At 40.8% G+C, this 27105-nt stretch overlaps 1 protein-coding gene across 2 annotated transcripts; it reads left to right on the top strand.

Moving 5' to 3' along the window:
- Window positions 1-12870: 12870 nt before the first annotated feature.
- rhpn1 (rhophilin, Rho GTPase binding protein 1) lies at window positions 12871-26686 on the top strand. Of its 2 annotated transcripts, none has more exons than XM_041040502.1 (15): window positions 12871-12957; window positions 15280-15395; window positions 20197-20325; window positions 21071-21146; window positions 21272-21349; window positions 21565-21689; window positions 21914-22080; window positions 22407-22594; window positions 22674-22830; window positions 23094-23222; window positions 23402-23596; window positions 23690-23766; window positions 23867-24013; window positions 24348-24500; window positions 24607-26686. In XM_041040502.1, the coding sequence occupies exons 1-15, from the start codon at window positions 12874-12876 to the stop codon at window positions 24814-24816; spliced, it is 2031 nt and encodes a 676-aa protein (XP_040896436.1). In that variant the 5' UTR covers window positions 12871-12873; the 3' UTR covers window positions 24817-26686. The 2 variants fall into 2 exon arrangements, with proteins under 2 accessions (XP_040896436.1, XP_040896435.1); XM_041040501.1 differs by having other exon boundaries at window positions 24604-26686.
- Window positions 26687-27105: the final 419 nt, after the last annotated feature.

Raw genomic sequence — 27105 nt, 5'->3', positions numbered from 1 at the left:
CAACAACAGCTCCTCTACCCAACAGAGAACAGCACATATTAAAGCACATTTAATAGAATTTCATCACGTTTCTTAATCTCAGATCCTTGACCCAAACAAAGATGACAGTTAAGCAGATATCCTTTCTGTTTGCCATCTTTGTTTGGGTCAGGGACAATGGAGGAACTTCAGGAATTGGTTTAACGAACTTAGTGTGCAGCAGATGGAGTTGGCTATTGTTTCATACTGTGACTTCATCTAATACAAATAATCAATATTTGATCAATCAGATGACAGTAATGTGAAAGGTGATTTGATGCCATCTCACCAGTCCTGCTATCGTTTTCCTGCCTGTTTTTTGAGCTTCAATCTTTTCACTGTCTTTCACTGTGAATTTCCTCCTCTGCTTTATTGCCTTGGCTGAATTATTTTAACAAGAAAGCTGAATTTAAATTTCATTGCATTTGAGTTTTCTTTTTCTTTTTATTGTGATTGATTCTGGTGGGTAACTATTTTATACTTTTACGCTTTCACACCCTCCTTTTTTTACTTTGCTAGTCTGTCTGTTTGTAAGTCTTTTACCCTTAGTGATTTTTTCTAACGAGACTGTATCTGATTTAAACTGAGCTGTAGTGAAAGAAAAAGATCGTGTCCGACCACAGAGCACCATTTCTCTCGCCTGTCCTCCAGTCGCCGTTGGATTCGTCCATTCCTGAGCGCAAAAGCCAGGTCTAAGACGCCAGACTGGGGTTTGAATAAAGACTTGGACTCACCAAAGGCTGCGGAGTACACTGAGCATTTCTGAAGTCGACAAGAAAGGCAAACATGTGGATCCCCGGTTCTTCCACCAGCCGTACATTTCTGTTCCGAGCACCTCAGAGCAGCGGGCGACGAGGAGGAGGAGGCTTCGTGACTCCTGTTCACCGGACCGTTCTCTCTAATTTAGTGTGTAATTATCACCGTAGCTGCGTGTGACAGCCGCTGGGACCCCGGTACCACAGTCACATGCTTAGTTCCATCATCCACTATCCACAGTTACAGTTTTTAAAGGTCGGGAGGAAAACCATGACTCGTTTTCTGGTACGTTTCTTTCCGTGTTCTGACATCGTAGACGGTTTTACTCTGCCCCTGTGTTCTTTTTATTTCACTTGTGGAAATAAACCAAAGACGAGACGCACTAAATTCCTATCCGTGCGTAAAAACCGCGCACCTCGTCAGTGAATGACGCGTTGTGCGTTTCTTCAATGAAAGGGTGGTTAAGTTTTCAGAGGCACCGATGAGCTCCTGTCGGACGCAGACTCTGGCATCTGAAGGAATCGGTTGGATAATAAAAACAATCTGTCTCCTTCAAGGAGGACAGGTTTGGACGGTCTGGTGTTCCTGAGTCTGGTGCGTCTTCGGTGTTTTTTTTTTTTTTTTTGGCACCCATATGACTCTTTAAAATTCAGTCCCTCCTGTGCTGATTACGTGGTAGAAACAATGTTTTTATGCAATACGAGTGCCATAAAGGACTGGAGCTATTTTCTGTCTCAGATTTTGCCTCTGATGAATAAAACATCAGGGCTGGTCAGCATCGACAAAGCGGAGGCTGTGACGACCACGATGGTGACAGCTCTGCAGCCGGACAGCGCCATGAGCGCAAGTAACCCGCCTCTCAACTCCAACCATACTTCGGGAATGGAGCACGTCTTTCAGTACTCTTATTCGGAGAGTGACCTGCTGTACACGGACTACCGGACACCTGTACGCGACTCCATCCCGCTGCCCAAAGCGGTTCTTTACCTGGTCATGGCCGCGCTGGTGGTGGTGGCAGTGGCCTACGCGATCGTTGGACACCTGGTCAAAGATGTGGTTAATGACTTTGTCGGTATGTGACCCCTCGTGTTTGCGTGTGTGTGTGTGTGTGTGCATACATGCCCACTGGGATGATTGAAACGAACATGGAAATAACTGAAATTACTGCTAATAAAATGTGATAAACGTATAAAAGTAAAATAAATTCAACTAACAGTCAGTTAATTTACACATGCACACTAAAGTAACTTGCAATAAATAAAGTCTGACCTTTTCCTAATTTTGCATTCGGACCCCTGGAACTCATTCAAGGGCCCCCACCTGGACTCAACGTCCAGAGTCACTGTTTACAGAAAAATACTCCAGTCCGAGGCTTTGAACAAAAGAATTACTGCTTGAAATAGACAACACAGAATCCATACATGTTAACAGCTTAATTAATAGATGAACAAAGTGATTTGGGGATCTCTCTCTGACAGGTTCTTTATTTATTGAATATGCACATTAATAACAGAAGTATGTAATAAGTTGTCTAGGAAAAGGAACCCGTAAACAGCGAAGAGTATTTTGCCTTCCCTCAAAAAAAAAGGGTTAATTTTAATTTTAATGCAGATGTACAGGAGCTCTGCTCTCAGCCGATCAGCCGATGACCTTGTAAGGAAGATGTCCTGACAAACTACACTATCAGCAAGTGTCTGTATGAGAAATAGATAAGAGGTGAGCTGTTTTTCTATTTCTGAAGCGCTTCCTGTGAGCGATACATAATGAATGAATGAAGGAAACAATGAGTCTATTTTTAAGATACGGTGTGGTCTCATAGTGCTGACTGAACCCGATCAGCTTATTGCATCAGGTGATTTCAAATGAAATACAAGGTTTCACTCAATAATGTTTCTGCAGGGGCAGATCAGGACAGAGGAAAGGGTTTACTAGGCTGATGCTTGGAAAACGTACTCTGGATAAAATTGTTATAATTGAAATGTCTCAAGATGCTGAGCCTGAACTTCATATCTGTAGGTTTTTTGGTGGCACCAACAGGTTTTGTGGTTGTAACAACAAATTTTGTGCCATTATGCCAATTCTTGGACTGGCAAACAATGCAGTGCCACCTTTTATGTTGGTCTGTTCCATAAAACAGAACAGGTCTTATTTAGGATTTGGATTTTCTTTAACTCATTTTAAGTTTCATTAAGTGCATTTAATTGTTGCCATGCAAATTTTAGCACATGGATAGGGCCTCAAAAAAGGCACGAGTCCGTCACTGACCACTGTGTGTGAGCTTTTCTCTCTTTTCAGTCACATTGCCTGTCCACTTGTGCTTAAATTACTTCTGTTTCAGCCTTTTTGCTTTGTCTTTATCATTTCCAAAGACAATAAGAGAGCCTGTGGTCAGCCTCAGACATGCCTGTTCTCTTCCTCTTTGCATGTAGGTGGAGGCAGGTCGATTGTTGCTGAAGGTGATGGCGGTGAAACCAGTGAACCAGGTAAAAAAACAAAGCTCACATGGGTCACGGTCTGCAGCACTCAGCTTTGCCACAGGGACATGCTGACCCCTCTCCTCATCTGGTCAGGAGGAACAGCTTATATGTCTGTCTACCTTCACCTCACCTGACCTTCCCACCTTCATATGAAAACTCACACATGCACATTTACACAAACACACAGGCGACACAATGTTTGGACTCCTGGGGATTTTGCTGAAGTGTAAATGTGAAAGATCTGGAAAGGTTGAAAAGACACTGTCCAGTCTCCTGGTTACAGTCGGATGCTTTGCTCTTCTGACTTGGTGCAACATCTAAAAAGCAGAAGAGCCTGTTACAGACATGTTCATGTATAAATAGATAAACTGGCGATAAAAACTAAGTCGACTGTTGAGTATTGAAGATAATTTAAGATAACAGTTTAAAAGTAATTGGAGCCTTGTCAATATCTGTGTGGAAGCTATGGAGAAGCTTGTTGCGACTGAAGGATCCACACATCAATGGGGTAACAGAGGGTCCTACTCATTTTCTGCTCAGAGTCACTTCAGTTCCCTTTGCAGCAGAGCTCTGAATGTACTGTACAAGTGGGGATTTAACCAGTGGACACAGTCTGGCCATGTATCAGCTCTGTGGGTCTGAGGAATCCCGTTCTGCCTTCTGTCTGTTCTTCACACTCACGGCTGTCAGCCTTAATCTCAGCGCCTCATCTGACAGAACAATGATTGATGTGTCCCAATTCAAAAAGGGCTCCACCACACATGATGGGGCTGCTGTGCAACAGACATCTCCCCCAGAAACAATTTTATGGTGCTTTGCCTCTAATGGAATTACAGAGCCTGAACCCATCATGACTTTCTGTCAGATGAAGTTTGCAGCCTTGTTCTGTGCATGTTCTAAATACTCAGCCTGCTTGTTTTTGCCTTGTGCTTGAATGTTCCAGCATTTATGTGGTCACACTTTATACCTCCTCTCCTTAAAGGCTGCATCTGTGAAGTCTTGTCATAAACTCTGGTGGAAGCAGTCTCACAGTCCAGCCAAAAAAAAAAACAAAGAAAAGAAATCTTACATCCAGGTTTTAAAAGTTATACAAGAAAAACAAGTGACAAATGTATCAAAAGTAAACAAACTCATTGTGTGAGGTGAAGAACATACAGACTGGATGCAAAAGTATTTTTGTAGGCTTGTAGTTGCCTTCCAATGATTGTAAATAGAAAATTGCTAACAACTAAAGCTGCAACAGAACCTTTCTTCTCTTTGGTTAAAACTGTTGTATTTAATGTAACATTTGATGTAACACTGTCCCTGACAAATTTATTCATCAAAAGAAAAGATGTAAACAAGAAAAGAAAGAGGTCAAATTAGAAGGAAGGAAGAAACAAGGTAGAAAAGAAGAAAACAAGGAAGGATAGGAAAGAAAAAAGGAAAGGAAGGAAACAAGAACAGGGTGGCACGGTGGTGCAGTGGTTAGCACTGTCGCCTCACAGCAAGAGGGTTCCATATTCAAACCCCGGTCTGGACTCTTCTGTGCGGAGTTTGCATGTTCTCCCTGTGCCTGCGTTGGTTCTCTCCAGATTAGGTTAATTGGCTACTCTAAATTGCCCGTAGGTGTGAGTGTGTGCGTGTGTGGTTGTCTGTCTTTGTGTGTCAGCCCTGCAATTGACTGGCGACCAGTCCAGGGTGTACCCCGCCTCTCGCCCATAGTCAGCTGGGATAGGCTCCAGCTCCCCCGCGACCCTGACAGATTAAGCATTAGAAAATGGATGGATGGCTGGATGGATGGAAACAAGAAAAGGAGGACAGATAAAGTCAAAGAGAGAAAGATGAAGTATTTGTTTCCCAAAAACAACTTCAGGAAAGAATTGTGACACCCCAGTGGTGAATCCCCTTATGTGATGACTATTATCTCAGTGTTTCTAAAATCTAAGCTATGGTCCAAAACTGGACCACACATATAATATGCTGTGAAACCAAAACAATGAGCTAAAAGAGGCCAAAGAGGAGAAAATACTGATTAGGTGAACTGTGAGGACGGCAGTTTACTGACTTATTTCACATTTGGCTAATTTTACTGAAACAATGATCTCCATCTTCACTGCCTGGCAGACCAACACCACTGTTATCCCTTCGTCTCTCCTCAGACTGGGTATTTGGGTCTCATCGAGTTACCAACCGCAACAAGACTGAGATAAACTGCATCACCAACAACATGAATGAGATGAGGGAGTTGGGCGAGAGGCCCCGACTGGTGGAGATGAGCTACATTTCCCTGAACCACACTAACTGCCTGAGCTCCAACAGACCAGAGGAGATAGTGGTCACCATAGACGAGACGCTAGAGCAGCGACCTCCAGACACTCATTCTGGGACCTAACTGTGACCTTCTGACCTTCCCCGAGAGAAAAATAAAGCAGCATATTTGCTTGCATTTCTTGTTCAAGTGGATTTACAAGTCTGTCATGAATGGAAGCTCTGTCCACTGTTTCATCACCTGCAGGAGGCTGTAATACCTGTGTAACGTTGGGCCGATAAAGGACTCTGACTTGTGAACCATTGCAGGAGCATGAGAGGGATCAGATGCTGATTTTTTGTGTCTGATCGGACTCCTTTCTATGGCCATGACTATAGAGGACAGTTTTGTTTTTTGTTTTTTTTGGATAAGCAGTCAGAGGAAAAAAATTTTTTGTTTTTTGTCTTTGATTGTTTTTTCATTATTCTGCTCCTTTTTTTTCAATTTGACTCCATAATTTTCATTGTGAAAATACCACTAAGTGTAACACATGCAGTTCACAGTAACAACACACAGCACGTAATCACTCTAAATATACATGTTGGTCAGTATTTATCGTAATATTACTGGAAGCAAACACTTCACCTTCATAAAAACAATCACATCAACTTAAAAAAAAATTCCTTGATGCTTGAAGTTTTTTGTAATAATTGTAAAATTTGTGTCAAGTGCTTCAAATGACACAGGTAGTGTAACTAAGACCGTCTCCTTTTTTGTGTAATAATGCTGTAATTACTGGGGTTAAAAAAAAATCACTACATGATGATAAAATAGAAGCATTTTGTAATTTCATGTTATTAGCTTGATGTGAACAAGTGCTAAATCATCTTTAAGAGCTCCGGTTTTACCTGATGGCAAAAAATCAAATATAAAAGTATCAAAGTCGTTGTTCATATGTTTTAAAAAAACAAAACAAAAAAAAATCTCAGTAGTTTCAGTTGTTGAAGGTTTATGATTTCTTCTGGTTAAATGTCTAAACTGTTGGTCATCTTTTTAGTGGTTAATATTTCATGTGAATTGGCTTTTGTCAAAGCCTTTGTTTACCTGTATTACCTCACTTTTAAGGGCTACGTAACGCTGCCAATGAGTCTGTAACACACCACTCAAAGCTACAACTAATGGGGCTCATTTTTCTGTGCATGCTGGGATCATTGTACTCTGCACACACAGCTACCGTAAACTGTGCATTTGGGAGGATGTGATGAACTGCAGTGAAGGGTACAGAGGAAATATTACTCTCTTTAAGGCAGCTTGAAATAGATTAGAATCACAACAGAGCAAAAAAGATTTGGCTGCCGTTCCTGAAATTGTCTGGACTATAACAGTTCATACACACTCTCACACATTTTACTAAAGTGGTACTTGAAAGTACTTGTTTTAAGGGCAATACAATAAAATGGTGTTAAATTCTGCAGCAGTTATCATTTCCCAGTGTAAAAACTCAGAATCTGAACCTTTTTGTCACCACACTGATGCCATCAATCACTGTTTTCCTTTCAAATCGTCCAATAAATACTCATGGGCAAAAGTGCTAGAGTTATTCTTATAAGTGATTTACTTTGAGAAGGTAATACAACATGTCTATAATTTCACACTTTTTAAAAATGTATTTACAGATTTACAGATGAGTACCAATCAATTAACCTGGATACAGTGTTTGAGTAATTATATCCAGCCCATTATTAATTATTATTACTAAATGTGTTTGTTCGTCTCTCAACAGTTTAACTTCCCAACCCTGTCTGAGACTCGCAGCCCTAAGCCTACGTAAGCCTACGTAAGTATTTAAAAACATCTCACAAATATATAGTTTCATTCCAAAAAAAAAAAAAAAAAAAAAAAGGGAAAAAAAGAAGTGTTTTTTTAACAAATCCCCACTGAAATAGTCCATTTGTTTGGGACTATTTTCAGTGAAGGACGGTGTGTTTGGGACTGAACCAGACTAACTAACTAAGTGTGTGTGTTCACGTCACCCAGTACCACAACATGACTCACTGATGTGTTTTTAATAGTTGTTGGAAACAATGAAGCTCAATGGCTCAGAGGAATCAGATGTATCAGGCTCTGATACTCAGGATTTGTTGACAAAAATAAAACTGAGGATATATTCAGTCTAATTCTTTGAACTTATACTTCTTCATGTTTCATCACCATTGCTTAAGCAACACATCTGTACAAACAAAACGGTATAATAAATAATATGGTGGTTTATTTAAAACTCTTAAACTTTTAGACATGACTTTACAGTCATACTTTTCTTCAATTTGAACTCACACTAATCATGAAGGGCAGTCTAAAATGTCTATGTGAGGTCAAAGGGACAACAGAATACAGATGTAATTCCAGCTGTGTCCTCCTGAAGCAGTAAAGCAGTGAAATGGCATTTCCTTACATCACAGAACCAGGGAAAAAATCACTCATGCACAGCACAGAAGTTTGATTATAAAACCAGAAAATCCAAGATGGAACTGGTGTAACACGACCTTGAGGATGCATGCTGCAGTATGTTTTTCCTATATCTACCCCACCCTCAGCAACTTCACAGCCTCAGAGGTTCTTCAATGCAGTGACCAACTGCTGTGAGGATGCAGTGGAAATACTAATGAGCATAGCACACGGCTCACATGTTTAATACCATGGCAATGGATAAAAGACATCTGTGAATTTCTACTTATGCCTCCAAAAAATCTTGGGCCAACTCTGATGGGAGTCAGCCGATGAACGGTAACATCCGTCTTTCATTCCATGAGATAGTGTTATTTAGTGAAATATCTCTACAACTATTGGATGGATTGCTGTGAAATTTGAGAGTAGAATATGTCCTTAAAACACTTAGTCTAACAATCCACACTCAGTGTCACTACCTCTGAAGGTTTCTCCTCACCTTAAGACAGTTTCTTAGTCTTAAAAAAAATCAGTGTGGTTTGTGTTACCCACACTGCTGAGTGTTAGTCGTTGCCTGTCAGCTGCCCCTCGCGTTAAATAGGTGCATGACACAGGAGCTAATGAAAGGGCAGCGAGGATTGCCAGCGACCTGCCCACCCAGGTAACCATCTGTTCCAAAAACCTTCCCCTCGTTCACTTAGTGAGACCTCCTGTCACCTCATCAGCTTTGTCCCGAGAGCTGTCTCCGTGCTTGACTGCTACTCACCGAGTGTCTCCAGCACCCACAACCACAACCAGCCTCAGAATCCAACAGGGTCAGTCTTTGCAAGCCTGCTGTGAACATGTATGCTATCATTCATTCAGTTTATAGTACCCTGCCATCATAACTGTATTATGTTGCACTTCTTAAGGGAGAATACTTTTCTTTCTTCTTTAGAGTGCATGACATCTTTTCTTACTAACGCCAAAATCACTAAAGTTTTGTGTAGAAACTGGTATTTGCTTCATCCTTGCAACTCATTCAGTTACAAGCTCATTAACCAGCACAAACATCCACACACACTGAGATGGTTCTCCTCCAGCTGGTTGTTTGTCCCTGTGTTTTTGTTATTGTCACATAAAATACAACAAACTTTATCTACACTTATTATCCCCTGAAAATCAAACTATGAAAAATTCTTAACTACATTATGATAACACTATGCAGCTACTGAATCATTCTCTGATTGTATTTTCTCCAATTCTATCAACCAAATAAACAATTTCAGTAAAAACCTGAGCAACACTTTTACTATCATTCCAAGTGTAGATCTTAAAATACATTTCCTGTAACATTTGTGGGCTATGCACTCATTTGCTTTCTTTTTGTGAGTTAGATAACAAGATTGATCTCAATGTCATGCCTGTATGTTAAGTATGTAGCTGAATTCAGAGTATGGTTAGCCAAGACTAGTAATTAGAATACACACAAAAATGTAAATCCAATAATTCGTAATTTTAGGAAACATTGCATGCTGGACCTATTTCTTGATGAACAACACTCAGGTGTAGTGACTGTGTGCACCATGAGGTTGCCATGTTTGGTTCCATTGTGCCTGTGCAGAGGCCAAAACCAAAATCTGCTCTAACTGCAACCTGGAGACTCTGCACAGAAGTACTGGGCTAATGGATAAACTACAGCATAAAGATATAGTTTCAGCCTGTAGGATGTGAAATTCCAGAGGATACCTACTTCCTCTAAGACAGCATTTTCTCTGCGGTCACTAAAGCTGTGCTGCTGGAGCCACTTCAGTCTGCTTGATAGGAATTTATTATTGATGTTGATTGGCACATCATAAACAGCACAATCTAGAGTATTTTGAAACTACAGCCATACATACATTACATGTATACATAACAGGCATATGTTTTCAGAAAAAAAAGCAATCATGTCTGGAGTGAATGATGCCTTATTGACTGTCCTTTTCAATTATGTCCTATTTTTCATAAACAAATATGAATATGTAAACTAAATTGTCAACATGTATGTGCACATTCCTCTTCTTTTTCTGTTCTCATCCTTTTTAGCCTCGTAAAATGTTCATTTGACTTTGAGAAGAGCTTTAACTAAACAGAGACACTTTTCACTGTGACAGCAGGTCCTCCTCATTGTTTGTGCTGAAAGAGAGAGCAAAGCACACTAAATTATTGATTGTTTGAAAATGTCACGCAGGCTCGTATGCAAGTAGCTCCTTGTGTAAATTTGAGCGGCAAAAAGTTTGATTCTTCCAAATGAAGTAGATGTCATATCTTTGATAGTGATTCTCACAGAGGAAGGAAGGTTTACATGAGTGAGCTTCGTCACAGTAGTTAGAGTGAACATTAGATCTTTATTTATACTGTAGATTAGATTTAGTTAATAAATGTGTTGAATAAATAGTGTTTCATATTCCCCACTGTTCCCCCCAACTGCAAAGTAGTTGATAAATTTCGAACATGTTGAAACATTAAACACGTGGTCAAAAATCAGATCAAAAATGAGAGACACTAAGTGACAGTTACTGTGTGAAAGTGCCCTCAAGTGGCCAAACAACAGAATACCTGTGGTGAGAGTGTAATACACTCAGAGGCAGTGGTAACTGATGAGCAAAGAGATTCAGGAAATTTTTGTAAGAAACTGGTCTCTGTGGGTTCATGCAAATATGTCTGCCCACAACGTGCTCTTGTACGATGTCACTGTCACCTACAGGTTTTCTTAACACCTGTAAAAATAGTAAACTTTCTCCTTTGCAAGTGAGTGTGAATGTTTTGCTATCATTCATGATATTGTTAGACTATTATTGCACATCAATGCATAAGCAACACTGATTGCAATTGGTTGAGGTGGAGCTCATTTTTAACTTTTTCTATACAGGACTGAAGCTAATGATTTAATGATTATTTTAAACATGAATTTATCTCATTTTTCATGATTAATCAATTGATTATTTGGGTTGTAAGAATTAAGAAAATAGTGACAAATCACCAGAAACCAAAGTTAAGCCTTCAAAATATCTGTTTTATTCAAATGCACAATGTTTTGCAAAATCCTTAAAATGAACTCTCCCTCAACCACCTCCAAGTATCTCTTCATCTTCAGCTCAAGTCCTGTTACCAACTCATCCAGAACACACAGCTAATTATTCTCCCTATGTAGGATCTCTGTCCGAACATAATCCCTGTTGGGGAGTGGTCTTATTTCAAGGTTTCAGACCAAGATTTTAACGGTAGAAGGTTTCTCCTCCGAGCTGAGCAGCTGCCTGTGTGGACAAAGTCATGGATTTCTGGGAAAGAGCTATATATAACATCGGCCAGGGACCAGGACAGGAGGACCCGCCATATGGATATGTGGGCAGACAAATTGAGAAGCACTGGGGATGAGCACCAACCTCTGTTAGACAGCAACAATGCACAGATAGACTGGAGGAGTTAGGGCCATTTCATTAAGTCCTCGCTATCCTAAAACAATCTAGTTTTGTCCAGTCTAATGGAACTAAAATAAATTGGATCAGGTTGAATTAGTTAGATAAGAATAAGAGATAAGATACACCTTTATCAGTCCCACAATGGGGAAATTGCATCCGTCACAGCAGCAAAGAGACAGATTCAGGCACTCAGAATATACAAAAAATCTAAAATATAAAGACTCAAGATAAGATTTTCCGGAAAATAAATACTATAAACAATATGACAATATACACAGTGTGAGCAGTATATACAATATTGAACCACTGTACACAGTATGAACACAGTATAAACAGCATAGAGAGTGTGAACAGAAGCGGATTTCTTCACAATGCTGTACATGCACCTGAAAATTGAGTGAAGTGGTAAGGCCAAGTTTTAAAATGGTGACATTTTAAGGAAGAAAAATTATTTTACCAGGTGTATGAATCTATTGACATTTACATCACATTTCTTCCTCACTCTCTCCAGTATACAACGAAAATTCCCGGTAATAAAATTAATTAATCACTAAACATTCTTAGACGTGGATAAGCAGAGGGAAATGGGTGGGAAAATGGAAGAACTGATTAACCAATAAATAAAACGCGTAAATTTTGCATGACATCAGAGGTCTCAAACAATGGTACTGGAGAAATCACAAAACAAGTAACGTTACTACCTACAGCAGGTTGTTTGTAAATTTAATTTTAGACATTTCATAAAGTTCCCTTTAATTCCTCTTCCTCTTCTTCTTCTTCTTCTTCTTCTTCTTCTTCTTCTTCTTCTTCTTATTATTATTATTATTATTATTATGAAATGTTCTCTGCGTAAAATGAAGTTTTAATTATTCATGTTTTCAGTCCCACGCGGAGGTGGAGCCCACCCACAAGCCTCAACCCTCACATTGTCATAGCAACGGCCCGCGGGGAAAGGGGACGCCTTGAGCGCCTTGTGATTGGTATGATCGTGCTACCGTTCGCCCCTAATCCTCCCTATGATTTGTTATATCTACTGTCGCTCTTGTAGACCGAAACAGGATTGGCTAGTTTCCACGGTAGCGGCCCGCCTCGGTGAATAAGCGCTAGCAGCTGCACAAAACTCAGAGAAAAGCAAGCGGACGAGGAGGTGGAGGTGGTGTCCTCATGCATTGAGTTGTAGCTGGGACGTTTTTAGGAGTGAAACGTTGTTTAACGTAATCTACTGTTCCTGTCTCACTGTAGTCTACTGTCTCTTGGAAATGTAGGTCACTTTTTGACCGCCGTTGCTTCAGGATGGGGGAACCTGCGACAAGGCAAGTGTTGAAACCGCGACTAGTTAGCTAACTTAACGTACCGCTTTTAGTTAAATATTGTTGGCGTGAAAGCTGTTTACTGGTGTGAGGGAATGTTTTTAAAAGACAGAGTGATGTGTGGCAAGCCTGTTACACGTTTTAGAAAAAAAATACATATATAAATTGACAATACTCTCCACAGAGAGTTTGAAATGTCGCTGTCAGACGGTGCCTCGGACGACGAAATGCCCTTAACGTTACCCACAGAGAGCAGCCACAGTGGGAGCATCCGAAAGGTAAGACACCTGGAAATACACTCTCAAACTAGGTCTTGGGGTAGCCCCATAAAATAGAGTGAGGTAGCTGCAGACATGTTACCATACTGGAAATCCCCTCTCTTTTGTTATCTCCTTAGGCAGATAATGGGATTCAATTAAAGAAACAAGAAAATAAACCTTCCCTATATGAAGCTCCTCTGGTAAAACCTCATAAATAGAGTGATTTGATCTAATTTGCTGATACTTGATGACAGTAACATGAAAAACACTAAAAAAACGGTGAAGATACTGTTTCTGTCAACAAATATCATGCACTTAAAGCAATTAAAAGTAATAATAGAACAAAATCAGCAGCAATGTCTTTTGATAGACACTGTCCTCCTTATGGATGGTCTGCAAGTGGGTGAAGGTGCAGAGCGATTGTTCAGAGATTTTCTTCTATAGATGCACTGTTTTTAGGTCTATCTCTGTGTATACAGTTGAGTCACTGAAGTGAGTTGTATCTAACAGTCAGCTTGTTTGTCACTCAGGGATTCACGTGTTGTTGAAATTTGGGACGTGCATTTCAACTCCTCTGTGCACCTCTACAACCTACAGTTACCCATAAAACTCTTCTCCATGTATGTGTATCTCCACAAAAGCACAATTCCAACTATACTTAGGATAATCCACAGACTTATTGTGGACTGTTTTCATTGGGAGAGTTTCTTTGGCATGTGCTGTTGTTGGATTTTTCAAATGTAATTCATCTCCATTGCATTTGGGTAGCAGCAGAGCTAGGTATCTGAAGACCACAGCAGATGAAACTAAATCTGTGGCTACACATCACTAAAAATAAGCGGGGAAATATATATTTTGTAATTTTATTCAACTGATCCATCTTTGAAGAGCATGCATGGTCAAAATTCATGATCGCAGACATGGTGCCCTTAAGCAAGGCATCTCACCTTCTGTTGCTTTACTGCAAAGAAAACTGACCGTAACAGTAGTTTATAGGTTTACATGTTTGTATTTGTGTTTGCTGAATAACAAGATGCATGCTTAAGGAAAGTTATTTGGACGTTAAAGGTTTTTGACTCGGGTTTTTAGACTTTAACTGCACAGATGTCAAGCAGTCTCCATCCTCCTGCCTGCCTGATGGTGGAGCAGAGGTGGGAGCTCGGCCAGAAGCCTAATCCACACAGGCACTCTGAGGATTACTTGACGTGCACATGCTAAACAAACACCTTAACTGGGTGAGAGGGAACAAGAAAGATAAAGGAAGAAAGTGGGAGAAGATGTGAAATGTCCATATACGATACAAATTGATGGAAGGAGCCACAAGGACAAGGAAAGGGGAGTATTCAGCATGTTTGCAGCACAGCTGCTTCATCTGTCATGTTACTGTACATCTGTTTACCTTTTAAGTGTGAAACAGTGATGAATTGTATGATAGATAGCTGATTTTAGTGAGCATACTTTTAACAATCAGCTGTTGGGAAGCTGTTGGCAAAATGCCTGTTGGAGCGAGATTTAAGAGGTCTTTAAGTCTTCAGACAGATACATAACTCTGATATATTACCAGGTCCTTTTTACTATTAAATATAATATTCAGCTGGGGTGAAGGCTCTCTTCTTGCAGTTACCATGTCAGATTATTTCCATCTTTAACATCAACAAGACCCTCCTCTCCTGAGCCCACATTTCTGACACTCTCTTTGACACACCTGTCATCTCTGGCATGTTTTCCTATCCAGCCTAGACATACTGCTCTGCCTTTCAGGTACTTCCTGTCCAGCCTCAACTGTACTGCTATCGATAAACTCTACCAATAAAACTATAGTTTACTGATGGTTAAAGCCATGTGAAATCTACAATGAGAGCTCAACTTTAGGCAAAAAAAAGTTCCTAAATATTCCCTGTTATTTATCCCTGTTAATGTACAGGATATTTGTGGGAACAGGTGCTTCTTTATTGTAGTATTTATTCTGATGTTGTCTGTTAAACATTTAGCTCGGATGTTCAAAACATGCTGCACAAATAAAGCAGAAAACAGCAAAAAACAATATTCACATTTGTTGGTTAGATGATGAACAACTAGTTATTTGAAATTCTGAGTTTGGTGGTGAATTTAGGTCAATGTGCATTTAGTCTGGATGGGATTGCCCAAAAATAAGAGGTGCTCTCTGTTGGTGTGGTACTTCTTAGCCAGCAAACACAGCTCATGTTTATGACCTTCAAAGAGCCACACTACAGCTGATGTAGAAGCAGAAAAATGAAATAGCCAGATTTGTTGCAATAATTCATTATTCATTACTTCATCACTTCCGTTGTCTCCTCTCTTTCTTAATTTTCTCTGCAGGGGTGTGATCCTTTCGCCCAGACTCAGCGCAGCAAACTGCAGCACAGACGAGCTCGCATCAACCAGCAGATCAACAAAGAGATGCGCATGAGAGCCGGAGCAGAGAACCTGTTCAGGTGAGGTGCTGGGACGTGTCAGATGGCTGTTTTTCTTTATTTTATACCTCTCTGATGATGAACATTGTTTTTGTTGATTACATGACACATTACAGTGTTTTGTAAAGTCCAAGACAAACAGTGTAGTGAAACAAGTGCTGTCACATTTTGGCATCAATTTTGTGCCCAAGTATCGATTCTCCTGACATCTGTAGTTGTAAGTTGGACCCATTGTTCATGGTGTTCATTCTGATGTGAAAGGGCAGACTTTTGCTTAAGATGTAGTGATAAATGCTATTCACTTCTCCTCTGCGTTGGTTGCTCTTTGTTAACTCGTTGGCTTTGTGACATTTGTGGTGCAGTCCACTGATGGGAAAAGGTCAGAGATCACTCCCCTCCAAAACACGCACACACCAGTACCACCCAGTTTTATGGTGCTGTTTGTGTTCACTGTGTGTGAACATGGGTGTTTATGTGTCTGCCTGCTTGTGTGTCTCCTTTTTTTCACATTAGTATTTTTTTTAATACTTGTGCAAAACAGTAATTGAACACTGCATACTTGTGCAGCATGAGCACCAACAGGGCTAATCACCTGAATGAACTGTGCTGGCTTTGTGTTTTTAAGCAGCAGGCTGTCATTCACACAGCATGCATGAGTTTTATTGGCGAAGAAATGAGGGGAATGAAAAAAAAAATGGTGGCACAACATGAAAGTATTCTCTCTGAGAACATTAGCGTCATCTTTATCCTCTCCAACTTCTCTCCATCTCTCTGTGCCTTTACTTTCTGCCCCTTGCTTTCTCCTTAACTATTTCTCAGGCAGTGTGTGTTTGTTATCCCCTCAGAGGTAGATTACTGCAGACTCTCCAAGTATACTTTTAATTTATGTGCATACATTTACTTCTACACTTTTGTTGTGGCAGTTTTGAGAACATTTACAACATGAATAGCCTGTTGTGCAAAAGTCTGAAAACACACTTGCAGAGGAGTTACTGCCGCTCCCTTACTTATAAAGATTCAGCTTTGGAGTAAAAGGAGGAGCCACTTAATTAAAGCAGGGAGCTGCTCTGTGCCTCCTCCGTTGTGCGTGTCAGAATCTAATCAGATCAACACAGAAAATAACAGTGTCTTTAATTAAAAGACAACCAAGGGCACCCATCACCATTACCACAGGACTTGTTTGGCTACAGCTAATTCACTTTCAGGAATATCTGTCTCAGGGATAGATGAATGATAGACATCAGGATTTCTACTTATCAAAGTTTTTACAGAAAAAGTGAAAAATGTCCCCCATGTATTTCCAGAGTCTAAGACCTGGCATTGCATTTTGTGTCTGAAACATATTATTATATGTGATATTGTGATGATTTATCACCCATTTCTCTTATTTTACAGCAAACTGAATATCTTTAGGTTTTTGACTGTTGGTTAAACAAAAAAGTAATTTGAAGACACCTTTACCTTGGTCTTTATAAAACTGTGATGGGCATTTTTATTTTGACAGTAAAACAGTGAAAAGCAGCAAATCCTCACAATCCGCTTCATGTTTGACTGGTTTCAGGCTGTTATCCTAAAAGGTGATGACTCAGTTTATGGGAAATAAAACTAGTCCTCTAGTCCTGCCCTTTCTATTGGGACGGTGGGTCACAGAGACAAAGAGTACCCCCACACAGCCTGCCGGCCTGTAATCAGCTGGCTTTGTGTCTGCCTCCCGTCCCGTTCCCATGCAGAGATTTCCAACGAAGCCCTGGCAAGCTCATCCCCCACTTATTTGTCTGGCACTGTCAGACCTTTTTTTCCCCCTGTCCTCCCCCTTTCCGGTCAACTGGAATAGTCCACACACACAACATCTTGCTTTCTTTTTCACTTCACTCTCTCTGAAACTGTTGTGGAATGGGGTCATGGTATGAGCGCTGGTGGGGGGGGGGGGGGGGGGGGGGGGTGATTGGGGGTGGGATGGGGGGGGGTTAAGATGCTAATTACAGATGAAAGATGGGTTGTAACTCATCAGGGTCTGTGATTGGCTAATGAAGACGTCATGTTGTATCCCTCGGTGTGAACTTCTGTGGAAATTCAGCTGAGGGACAATAACTAGTTTAATTCTGGTCTTCATGTCAGTTAGTTTGGTTATTGATACACTTTGATAAGTTACAGAAAAAAGCTGTTTTCAGCTTCTCTGATACTTTTTACTTTCTACTTAGAAAGAGTTATTTTTTCCCTCAAAAGCTGCAGAATGTCGTGCGTGCAAGTGGGTGTGTGTGAAGGGGATATTTGGCAGCCCATTTAAAGCTGACTAATCAGCTTGACCTTGGCTTGATCCTAGATATAGGTGTGTGTGTATGCGTGTGTGAGTGTGCAATCGTGACGAAGACAGAGGTGAATGTAAGGTGGTCTAACTGGACAGATTAACATTATTTAAAAGGAGCTGAAAGGTGAGCTTCAGCTGTGTGTTGGAGCCAAGTTTGGTCATGTGCTCAGGGAATCACATTTTTCAGGTTCTCTGGTGGTCGCTGTGCTCTGACAGAGGCAAACAATAGTAAAAGTTTATCATGTATCATGTACATTCATATATATAGCCTTTTTAAATTATTTTGGAATTTTCTGATAGTGTTAGCATATTTTGGTTCAGTTTTAAAAAGTGTCTAAAAAGTGTCAAAAGCCAATGTATCAGCTGTTTTTAATTCCAATGGTAAAATATCTTCAAAGATGTACAGCCCTTTCAATGGGGCTGATTAAAACGAGAAAAAAACAGTCATATCCAAAAATGAAAATGCACTACCCTCTGATTTTGTTCTTTTTGGACAGGCCTGGAGCTGGCTGCCAGGCTTTTTTTTTTTTTAATTTAATCTGTGTTGACAATTGAAAAAAATACTGATATAAAGCTGTTGGCAAAGACTAAATTTAAATGGAAAAACACTGTTGAAAGGTGTAAGCAGTGGAGGGAATAACCAGAAGCTTATTCTGTGGATGCATTAAAAAGAACATGTTTGTCTTAATTTACGATCAGTGTCTAATTAGAGACTGTCAAAGGTGAAGTGCAGGATGATGTCGAGCAGAGAATAGAGCCCGCTCTGTATGTGTCTTGCCATCACTGGAAGGTGATGACACTAATTTAAAGTTAGTTTAAAAGTTTGTCCACAGATTATATGTTGTCAGTTGAGACTCAACTGACTTTTGTAAGAGCACAGTGTCTTAAAATGCAAATGTGTGCTCAGATATTGAGAGAGACAAAAATGAGAGAAAACCATTTTCCCAGAGGGATTACATGAAGGAAGCCTGACAGTTCAGACATGTCAGTAGGGAGGGTGTTGGATTAGTGTACATATTCATCTTCAGCTCTTACAGCCTGTTTGCACACAGAGTGAGATGTTACTTTTTAGCTTAAGTGTAGTTTTTATCTATGACCCAAAGCATAGCCACACCTGGCTGCTTCTGTGGCTTCTATGAATATGTCATAGTTCACCTTTGACAGCTTCTGTTTATCTTTCCTCCACAATTCTTCCAAGTGATGATGCATCTGATGTCTCATTCAGCCCAGAGACCTTTAATCTGTCCTTTTATCAGAAAAAAAAACTGAGACACTGAAATGAAGAAAACTCTCTCAGTGTTTCCTACATCCTGTATTTACATTTGCTGCTCAGCTGAAATCATTATTTTATGTTATTTTCAAATGTTTGCATGGAGATGCAGTTGAAAGTAAAGAGTGATGGAGTCTGCATTCATGTGCAAAATGTTACCTGTCTTATTAACTCAGTGCTGTTTTGCCGTGCTCTGATTGCCAGTGCTCAGCCTCTTGTCCTTGTCTTGTTTGTGCTTTAGACACATACAGCTCAGTCTCGTTGTATCACTGAGCCAGTGAAATTCAATGGTTGCATAATTAAGGGGATTTTTACTTGGCCACTTCTCCAACAAAGTGTATACCATTAGTTACCACGGTAACCAAGTGATGCCTCAGATTTCTGGGAACTGTGTGTGTTGTTGATGTCAACCCCCCCTGCACGGCAGTGTGAGCTGGCCTTACACGGCACCAACACCCTCCCCCAGTGTTTGGAGCAGGACTGAATGAAGAGAGGATGATGGGGGAGAGGGTGGAGAGACAGACAGGCTTTAAACTGACAGACAAGTCCACTGCTTTGTGTGTTTATGTGTCAGTCAAAGCTGCTCATACTCACTGATGCAAAATTACACCTGCAACAGGCTGTATGAGTAAGTTAGGAGACATGGTAACATAATGTCCATGTACTGTTTTATGAAGTGCAGTGTTGACATTGGCAGCTGTGAATTATGGCACAACAAATGTCAGACTTTTGTGTGCATTGTCAAATTCACATCTCATTTTTATTCTTAAATTACAGAGAACATTAGAAACAAATGTCAAATGATTCAGCAGTATTAGTGCCTTGCTCGCTGATATCATAAGTATTTATTGTTAAAATGTTACATTTTTTGCTGTGTCTTTTTGTTTCTTTTTTTTATTTTTTTATTCTGGGACTAAAGTCTTAACAGATGTAAGTTATTTTGAGTGTGGACCATGACAGTTTCTGATTCTCTAACACAGGGACTGATACTAATGAACCTACCATGTATATATTAGGATCCAGAGGGACTGCGTATGGGGTATGGTAGAGGCGGCCTGTGTCTGTCATGTTGGTGGCTGAACCTCGTTTGAAGATGGTATCATGCTGACTTGGAGTAAAGTCAAACAGACTCACCTTTTCTCCTGTCACGCTGGAAACTGATGTCTGCTGTGTTCTGCTATATTCTGTGATGTTAGTGTTAATGAAGTTTGACATCTGACCGGGTGTGTGTTTTTATTCTGCAGGGCGACGACCAACAACAAGGTGAGGGAGACCGTTGCTCTGGAGCTCAGCTTTGTCAACTCCAACCTGCAGCTGCTGAAAGAAGAACTGGAGGAGCTGAACAGCAACGTGGAGGTTTACCAGACAGACAGGTGGACAGTTCTGACACGCACACACACTAATAATGGTTCATTTATTGTTTGTCCCAGGCATTCCAGGCCATGCTCATTAGACTAATGAGAATTATAATTGGGGAAAACAACCATCCAGTACATTTTTCTCTTCACACAGTGCACTGTGCACTGTGCACTGTGTGTGTGTGTGTGTGTGTGTGTGTGTGTGTGTGTGTGTGTGTGTGTGTGTGTGTGTGTGTGTGTGTGTGTGTGTGTGTGTGTGTGTGTGTGTGTGTGTGTGTGAGTGATCTTGTACCATTTGTCCAGTGAATGTTTTGGACCTTGAGAGAATAAAGACATTTTGTCTCGTTCTCAGTTCTTCAAAGGACTGTTTGACGGTAAAGACTTTGTTTAGGGTAGAGTAGTCCGTCACAGTGAGGAGATTTTTCCCTGTGTAGCCCCGGGTCATGGGAGGGATAAGTCCCCTGATTAGACTGTCATTAATGACCCCGTGGTGTGTGCCCGTGTTTGTGTTTATTGTAAATGGGGGGAGGTGACTATGGGAGGGTGTCAGGGCCGTAAGGGTTAATACTTGGCTTTAGCTTTGCTTATTAGCTGGATGGCGCACTGAGCAGTGTGCCTGCTGGGTCTGAAGACAAGCAGATGGCAGTGCTGACTTGACCGTGGTTGAAACCTGCACTGTGTGTGTGCACACGTTCATATTGACAGTGTAATCTGTGACAGATTACACACAAACACCAACTATATTTATTTATTTTCACAGTGAGGCTGTCAACGTTCCCATGATCCCACTCGGCTTAAAAGAAACCAAAGAGGTGGATTTCACTCTTTCTATCCAGGTGAAGACAGCATCCATCCACACATATTTAACCCCCTTCTGCAGTTTGTTACACACATGTACATAAAGGTTTTTAGATGCTGTGAAACTGATTTATCATCCTGTCATGTCTGTCTCCTCTCACAGGACTTCATCTGTGAGCACTACGGAGAGGACAGCTCCCTCTACGACAAGGAGATCAAAGATCTTATGGAGCTCAGACAGGTTAATAACTTCACTCATACATCAGACAAAACAAACATTCACCTGGTTCAGCATTAAATTTGTTTTTATTAGTTAGTTGTGGAGAATCAGTTTACCTCCTGGCAGAGTTAGAAAAAAAATGACTTGCATTAAAAAAAAAAAGTACATGTAGAGAACTTGCAGTCTGTCTGTCAATGATGTTAGAAGTGTATTGCTGTGTGTTGTCTTTGGGCCAGGCCATGCGTACACCCAGTCGTAACCAGGCCGGTCTGGAGCTGCTGATGGAGTACTACAACCAGCTCTTCTACCTGGACCAGCGCTTCTTCCCTCCACACAGGAACCTCGGCGTCCACTTCCACTGGTAGGATATAAACACTTTTATTAAATTATGCACAAACCGTAAGGAAACATGGACAAGTGGAACTTTATTTTTGAAGATTTTTCTCAGTCAGTAACTCTTTTTTCGTTTAGCTTTATTTGTTAGTTGGGTGGGGGGGGTAACAAGCAGTTGGACATATTTATATAATGAGCTCTGTGATTTGTTTGTAAAGTCGTAGAATTTCATGTCTTTTATGCGTCTCTCAGGTACGACTCTCTGACAGGCGTCCCATCATGTCAGCGTGCGTTGGCCTTTGAGAAAGGAAGTGTGCTGTTCAACATTGGTGCTCTTTACACGCAGATTGGAGCACGGCAGGACCGCTCTGCCACAGCTGGCATAGACCGAGCTATAGATGCTTTTCAGCGAGCTGCAGGTACTGCAACAACACACAGACACCTGCTGACTGTCCCACTGGCTTTGTTCACTCGTTTTGTGAGACGACGCAGTCAGGATGCCTGTGAATACGTTTTTTACACAAAAACAGCTGAACCTGTTCACCCCCGGTGCTAAATCATGGTTCTGTTTGTACATTTTGCTCATATTTATTTACATATATTAATCTTAGGATGAAAATAGTGATTAAAAAGATTTAGCTTATTTTTCTGTGTTAAACAGTGTAATCTACTTTAAACAGTTATAGGTTTTATCAGTGTTTCCCACAGTTCAGCTCATCTTTTGTGTTCTTCCATGTGTGTTTAGGTGCATTTAATTACCTTAAGGAGAATTTCTCCAACGCTCCGAGTCTGGACATGAGCGGTCCATCGCTCTGCATGCTGGTCCGGCTGATGGTTGCCCAGGTGCAGGAGTGCATCTTTGAGCGTGTCACACTCACGACACAGGACACACACTTCATCTCCCAACTCCGCCTGGCACAAGAGGCTGCACGAGTGAGTTCACATGTCTCTGGTTTGTTTTTGTGGTTACTGTTTACGTCCTGTGATACTCACATACGCGTGTGTCCTGTAGGTGTCAGACGTCTACCTGTTAGTGCAGCAGACCATGACGCAGCCTCTGATGAAGGACTACGTGCCATTTTCGTGGGCTTCCATGGTACAGGTCAAATCTGAACACTTTCGCGCTCTGTCACACTACTACACTGCTGTTGCACTTTGTGACCACATGTGTAAGTATAAAATTTAACGTTACTGTTAATGAAACTTCGGCCTCAACCACCTTATTCATTTAATTTTTTTTTTTTTAACTTTGCTTTATGTGGCACGCTAATTATTAAAAAAATATATATCAATATAATATACATGTATACAGACATTTACATACATATACATTATCAAACTTAATTAGTTAACCACTAAACTCGAGGCTCCTTTAACTACCTATGCATATTTTAAATATATCTTGTAACTTAAGACTTATCTTGTTATGTAGCGTCTGCTGAGGAGGAGGAGGGGCATGAGGAGGAAGCAGAGAAGGTTTTCCTCCAGTTCTATGTCAGCACTCCTGCAGGGCCATCGCTCAGCCAGGTTCTGCAAGACCCCGAAAAAAGACGAAAGCTTGGTGAGTCCATGTGAACCTTGGTCGTATTATTATATATACTATTTATTTTATATATTATTTTTGCAAATATTAGGAAAGCAATGTACAAAATGATTTTTTCTAAATGTTTTAAATTATATTTTGGATAAATGTTATATTAACAAATTTTTAAATAAAGGGCTCTGCTTACATGTATACAGGTAAAGCTCACCTGCGGCGTGCAGTAATTAGACATGAGGAGGCAATGCGTGTCCACAGTCTGTGTAAGATCCTGAGAAAGATGGACATCCTGCAGGACGTGCTGTCTCTCACACACAAACGCTCTCTGGACAAGTACTCGGAGCTGGACCGAGAGGATGACTTTGATGAAACTGCAGAGGCTCCAGAGATACAGTGTAAGACATACAACAATCAATAATTAATCAATCTGTAATATTCAGTCTGTAATGGAATGACAGTTAGTGATAGTCAGTTTCTTCTGTTGACAGCTCAAACCCACCAGAAACCAGACATCACTCCACCCAACTTCTCTACAGTTCAAGTTACTGATATCTTCCAAAGACTGGTAAGTCCCTCAGAAAGTAGACATGCAGTTAAGTCGGCCATTAAAGTAAACTGTGGCAACAACTGGTACTTGAGTTGAAGGTGACTCTTCTGTGCTGCAGGGGCCTCTGTCAGTGTTTTGTGCGCGGGCTCGCTGGGGCCCAGTGCGAGTGATCTGCCTGCAGAGGAGAGAGGGGGGACTGGGCCTCACACTTAGAGGAGACTCCCCCGTCCTGGTGGCAGGAGTGGTACCTGGAGGCTGTGCAGCGGTAAGACGAAATCCACCCACCTTTTATGTGCATCAGTTACAGCAGAACTGCTCACGTCTTCCTTGTGAGATGGTTGGAGGCAGGTCAGACAAGTTACTCAAAATCAGCACATTTGGAGGAAGGTTCTGTGAGGAAAAAATACTGTTATTTACTAGTGTTTATTTTGATTATTGGAAAAAACATCAATGCTGAAATCTTGGTGAGGACACTGTAATGGATCTACACTCTTTCATTTTTTGTTCTATTTTGTAGTGTCTGTTTTTATAATTTGAAGCTCTTTTGAATTTTCTGAGCTGCACCATGAACATTCTCTCCTAATGTGTGTTTTGTGCAGGAGGCAGGACTGAGGGAAGGAGACTACATAGTCGCCGTGGATGGACAGGATTGTAAATGGGCCAAACATGGCGAGGTTGTCCACCTGCTGAAGAGCTGCAGCGACAGAGGAGTGGAGCTCAGTGTGGTGACTTTACACTCACATGAAACACAGGTATGTGAGTGTATTTGTGTGTTTGGGGTGTCTGTGGCTGCTTCTGTTTTGGTGTATGTGTGCTGACCTGTTTAGTGACTGAGACATTACCTGTCTGTGTTAGCAGGTGGAGAGGAGGACCATCATGTTGTCTCACTGCAGCGATAAGGAAAACACTCGGCAGCGTCTGCTGGGCGGGGCAAAGGGCCAGAGCTCCGCCTCGCTGCTGAACTGGAACAGAAAGAAAAACAGGGAAGGCAGCGGGGCCACCAAGAGATTAGGAAGCACTTTCAGTTTGTCGTTTGGAAGCATCAAAGACGCTGAGGCCATGTACTGAGGCAGGACTGCAGAGGGCAACTCAGGGAATCACAGCAGTGGAGGACAAGGTACGATGACGGTTGCATACAGACTGATGAACAAAAGCAAATTTACCCATCATGGCCCAAACTGAGGCTAAAACAGCATCGAAGCATCGGAGCAGCCCACAGACAATCCTACAGTCCAGCCTGCCTGCTGTTGCTTCTGCATCGCTCTGTGTACAACGACGCAGCTTAAAACAAAAAGTGCAGTGATTGGCCGGAGTCGACTCCGAGTGATGAGTCGAATCATCAACTGTTTGAACACAGCCAGAGAATTAAGAGAAGGGACCAGAGATCTGGAGTTTAGTCTGAGCTGCCACACAAACTGTAGCTCGATAACAGTTTATGGCTATACATTTTGTGCACGGGCTGTTAAAATAAACACAGTGTTTATTGCAGTCAGTGTTGAGCAAATGATGCATAGTGAAACATACCATAAGTCTTACCTCTCCCTGGACTCCCTGGTTCATTTTACAGATGATGTGTAGCAGCATTTTCACGTCAGCGCAGCCTCTTTTCATGCAGGTATCGTCACCAACGTCTCTGTGAAACACAGATCCATGAACAGTCAACGAATATTTGAGCCCAGCATCAAATCTTTAAGTCGCTGAGCCTTTAATTACTCAAGGGCAACACAGACAGCAGGTGACACAAACACAACTATATGCATATATTCTTTGTTAGACCCTACCCCTATGACACTGGATGTACAACTGTCGAGTTTTGGAAAAACATAGATTTGATCACATTAGCTCCCTGGATCAGCACATCTCTAATGTACCTCGACTACTTCTGTCTATAGAATCTGTCTCTACGAACCCGACTGACACAGTTTGTGAAAATTAAGGAAAACGTTAGTAAAAGCTCCTTTGCTCAACTTTACATAACATTATGTATCGTAGCATTAACATAACGGATGTAAAAGGAACTGAGAGGACTTTTTGATGGATTTGGATCAGTTCATCCACCGATACTTTACTGTAAGTATGATGCTGGACTTCATCGTCAGATCGGTATTCTTGGAGAATATTTTTTTTTAGTTTTGTTTTCTGGATTATTAAAAGCACTTGGGAGGTTTTGATCTAATGTTTTATAAGTGTGGTATTTTAAATGCAGTGTGAATATTGAAAAGGAAACAGCTGCTGTTAATTGTGTAGTTCCGACCTGACGCTGCAATAATGAACATGAAACACACTGAGAGTTTGTGTTTATTTGAAATAAAATGTGGCACTAAAAGATTCTGTAGGAAAAACATGACATGGTGTGATTTTTTTTTTTTTTTTTTTTTAAAGGAGTTTTGTGTTGTGTCTTATATCTTTGTGTTCTTTATGGCTTCGGAGAACGTTGTAAAGTCCAGCCACAGTACTGTGTTTTAGCCACTATTAGAACAATAGATGAGGATGTTTGTGGAATTTAGTTTTTTGTTTTGATTAACATATTTGAACTTTTTGTAAGATTTTGATACAACTAGAATTGTGAGAACTGTAGCACATTGTTGTTTGGTCCAGCTACAAATGAATGTTGTGTGTTTTTTCCCATGGCCTGTGCGTTTTTGTTTTGTATGTACAATACTTGTGCCATGGTCGTTCAGATTCCTAAGTACAGAAAGTCAGAGGGGACAAACACGATTCCTCTGCAGAGTAATCAGATCTTTATATCTTTTTATATATATATTTATATATATATTTCTAATTAGGAAAAAAATCAAGCGTGTCATGAGAAAAAGAAAAGGACTAAACTCTTTGCTAATGTTGTCAATGGCTCTCTGTACTTACGTGTTATGGCTCTGCTGTGTGTGTGTGTGTGTGTGTGTGTGTGTGTGTGTGTGTGTGTGTGTGTGTGTGTGTGTGTGTGTGTGTGTGTGTGTGAGCGTGTAAATGTTTGGCAAGGCTCTTGTGAAGAAAAATATTTTTTCCTTCTGTGTTTTTCACTGAATATCTGACCATCCCTAAAAACTCTGGGGATTTACACAGTATTTTTTTCATATATGAATAAAAGTGTGAAATGAATAACGACCAGCTACATCTCTGTTAATGTTTCTGACATGTTGCAACGAGCAGGTCACTGAGAACCTTAAACATTATAATTATACTGATATGAAGCTCCTTATCCAGTCTCAGCAAGTCGAATTTACTCTAATACATTTTCTGGTAACCTTCTGTGTGTTCCAATGCATCCTTACCTGTGAGTGGAGCTTGAGGACAGAATTGTCGTAAGGTGTCAAAATCGGCCAAAAAAAGTCAAAAAATTTCTTGGCCTCAAAATGT

Source organism: Toxotes jaculatrix, chromosome 6 (genome assembly GCF_017976425.1).
Source record: "Toxotes jaculatrix isolate fToxJac2 chromosome 6, fToxJac2.pri, whole genome shotgun sequence".
In the NCBI taxonomy this organism is placed as follows: domain Eukaryota; kingdom Metazoa; phylum Chordata; class Actinopteri; family Toxotidae; genus Toxotes; species Toxotes jaculatrix.
The sequence above is the reverse complement of the archived record's forward strand: the minus strand, read 5'-3'. Positions and strand labels throughout refer to the sequence as shown.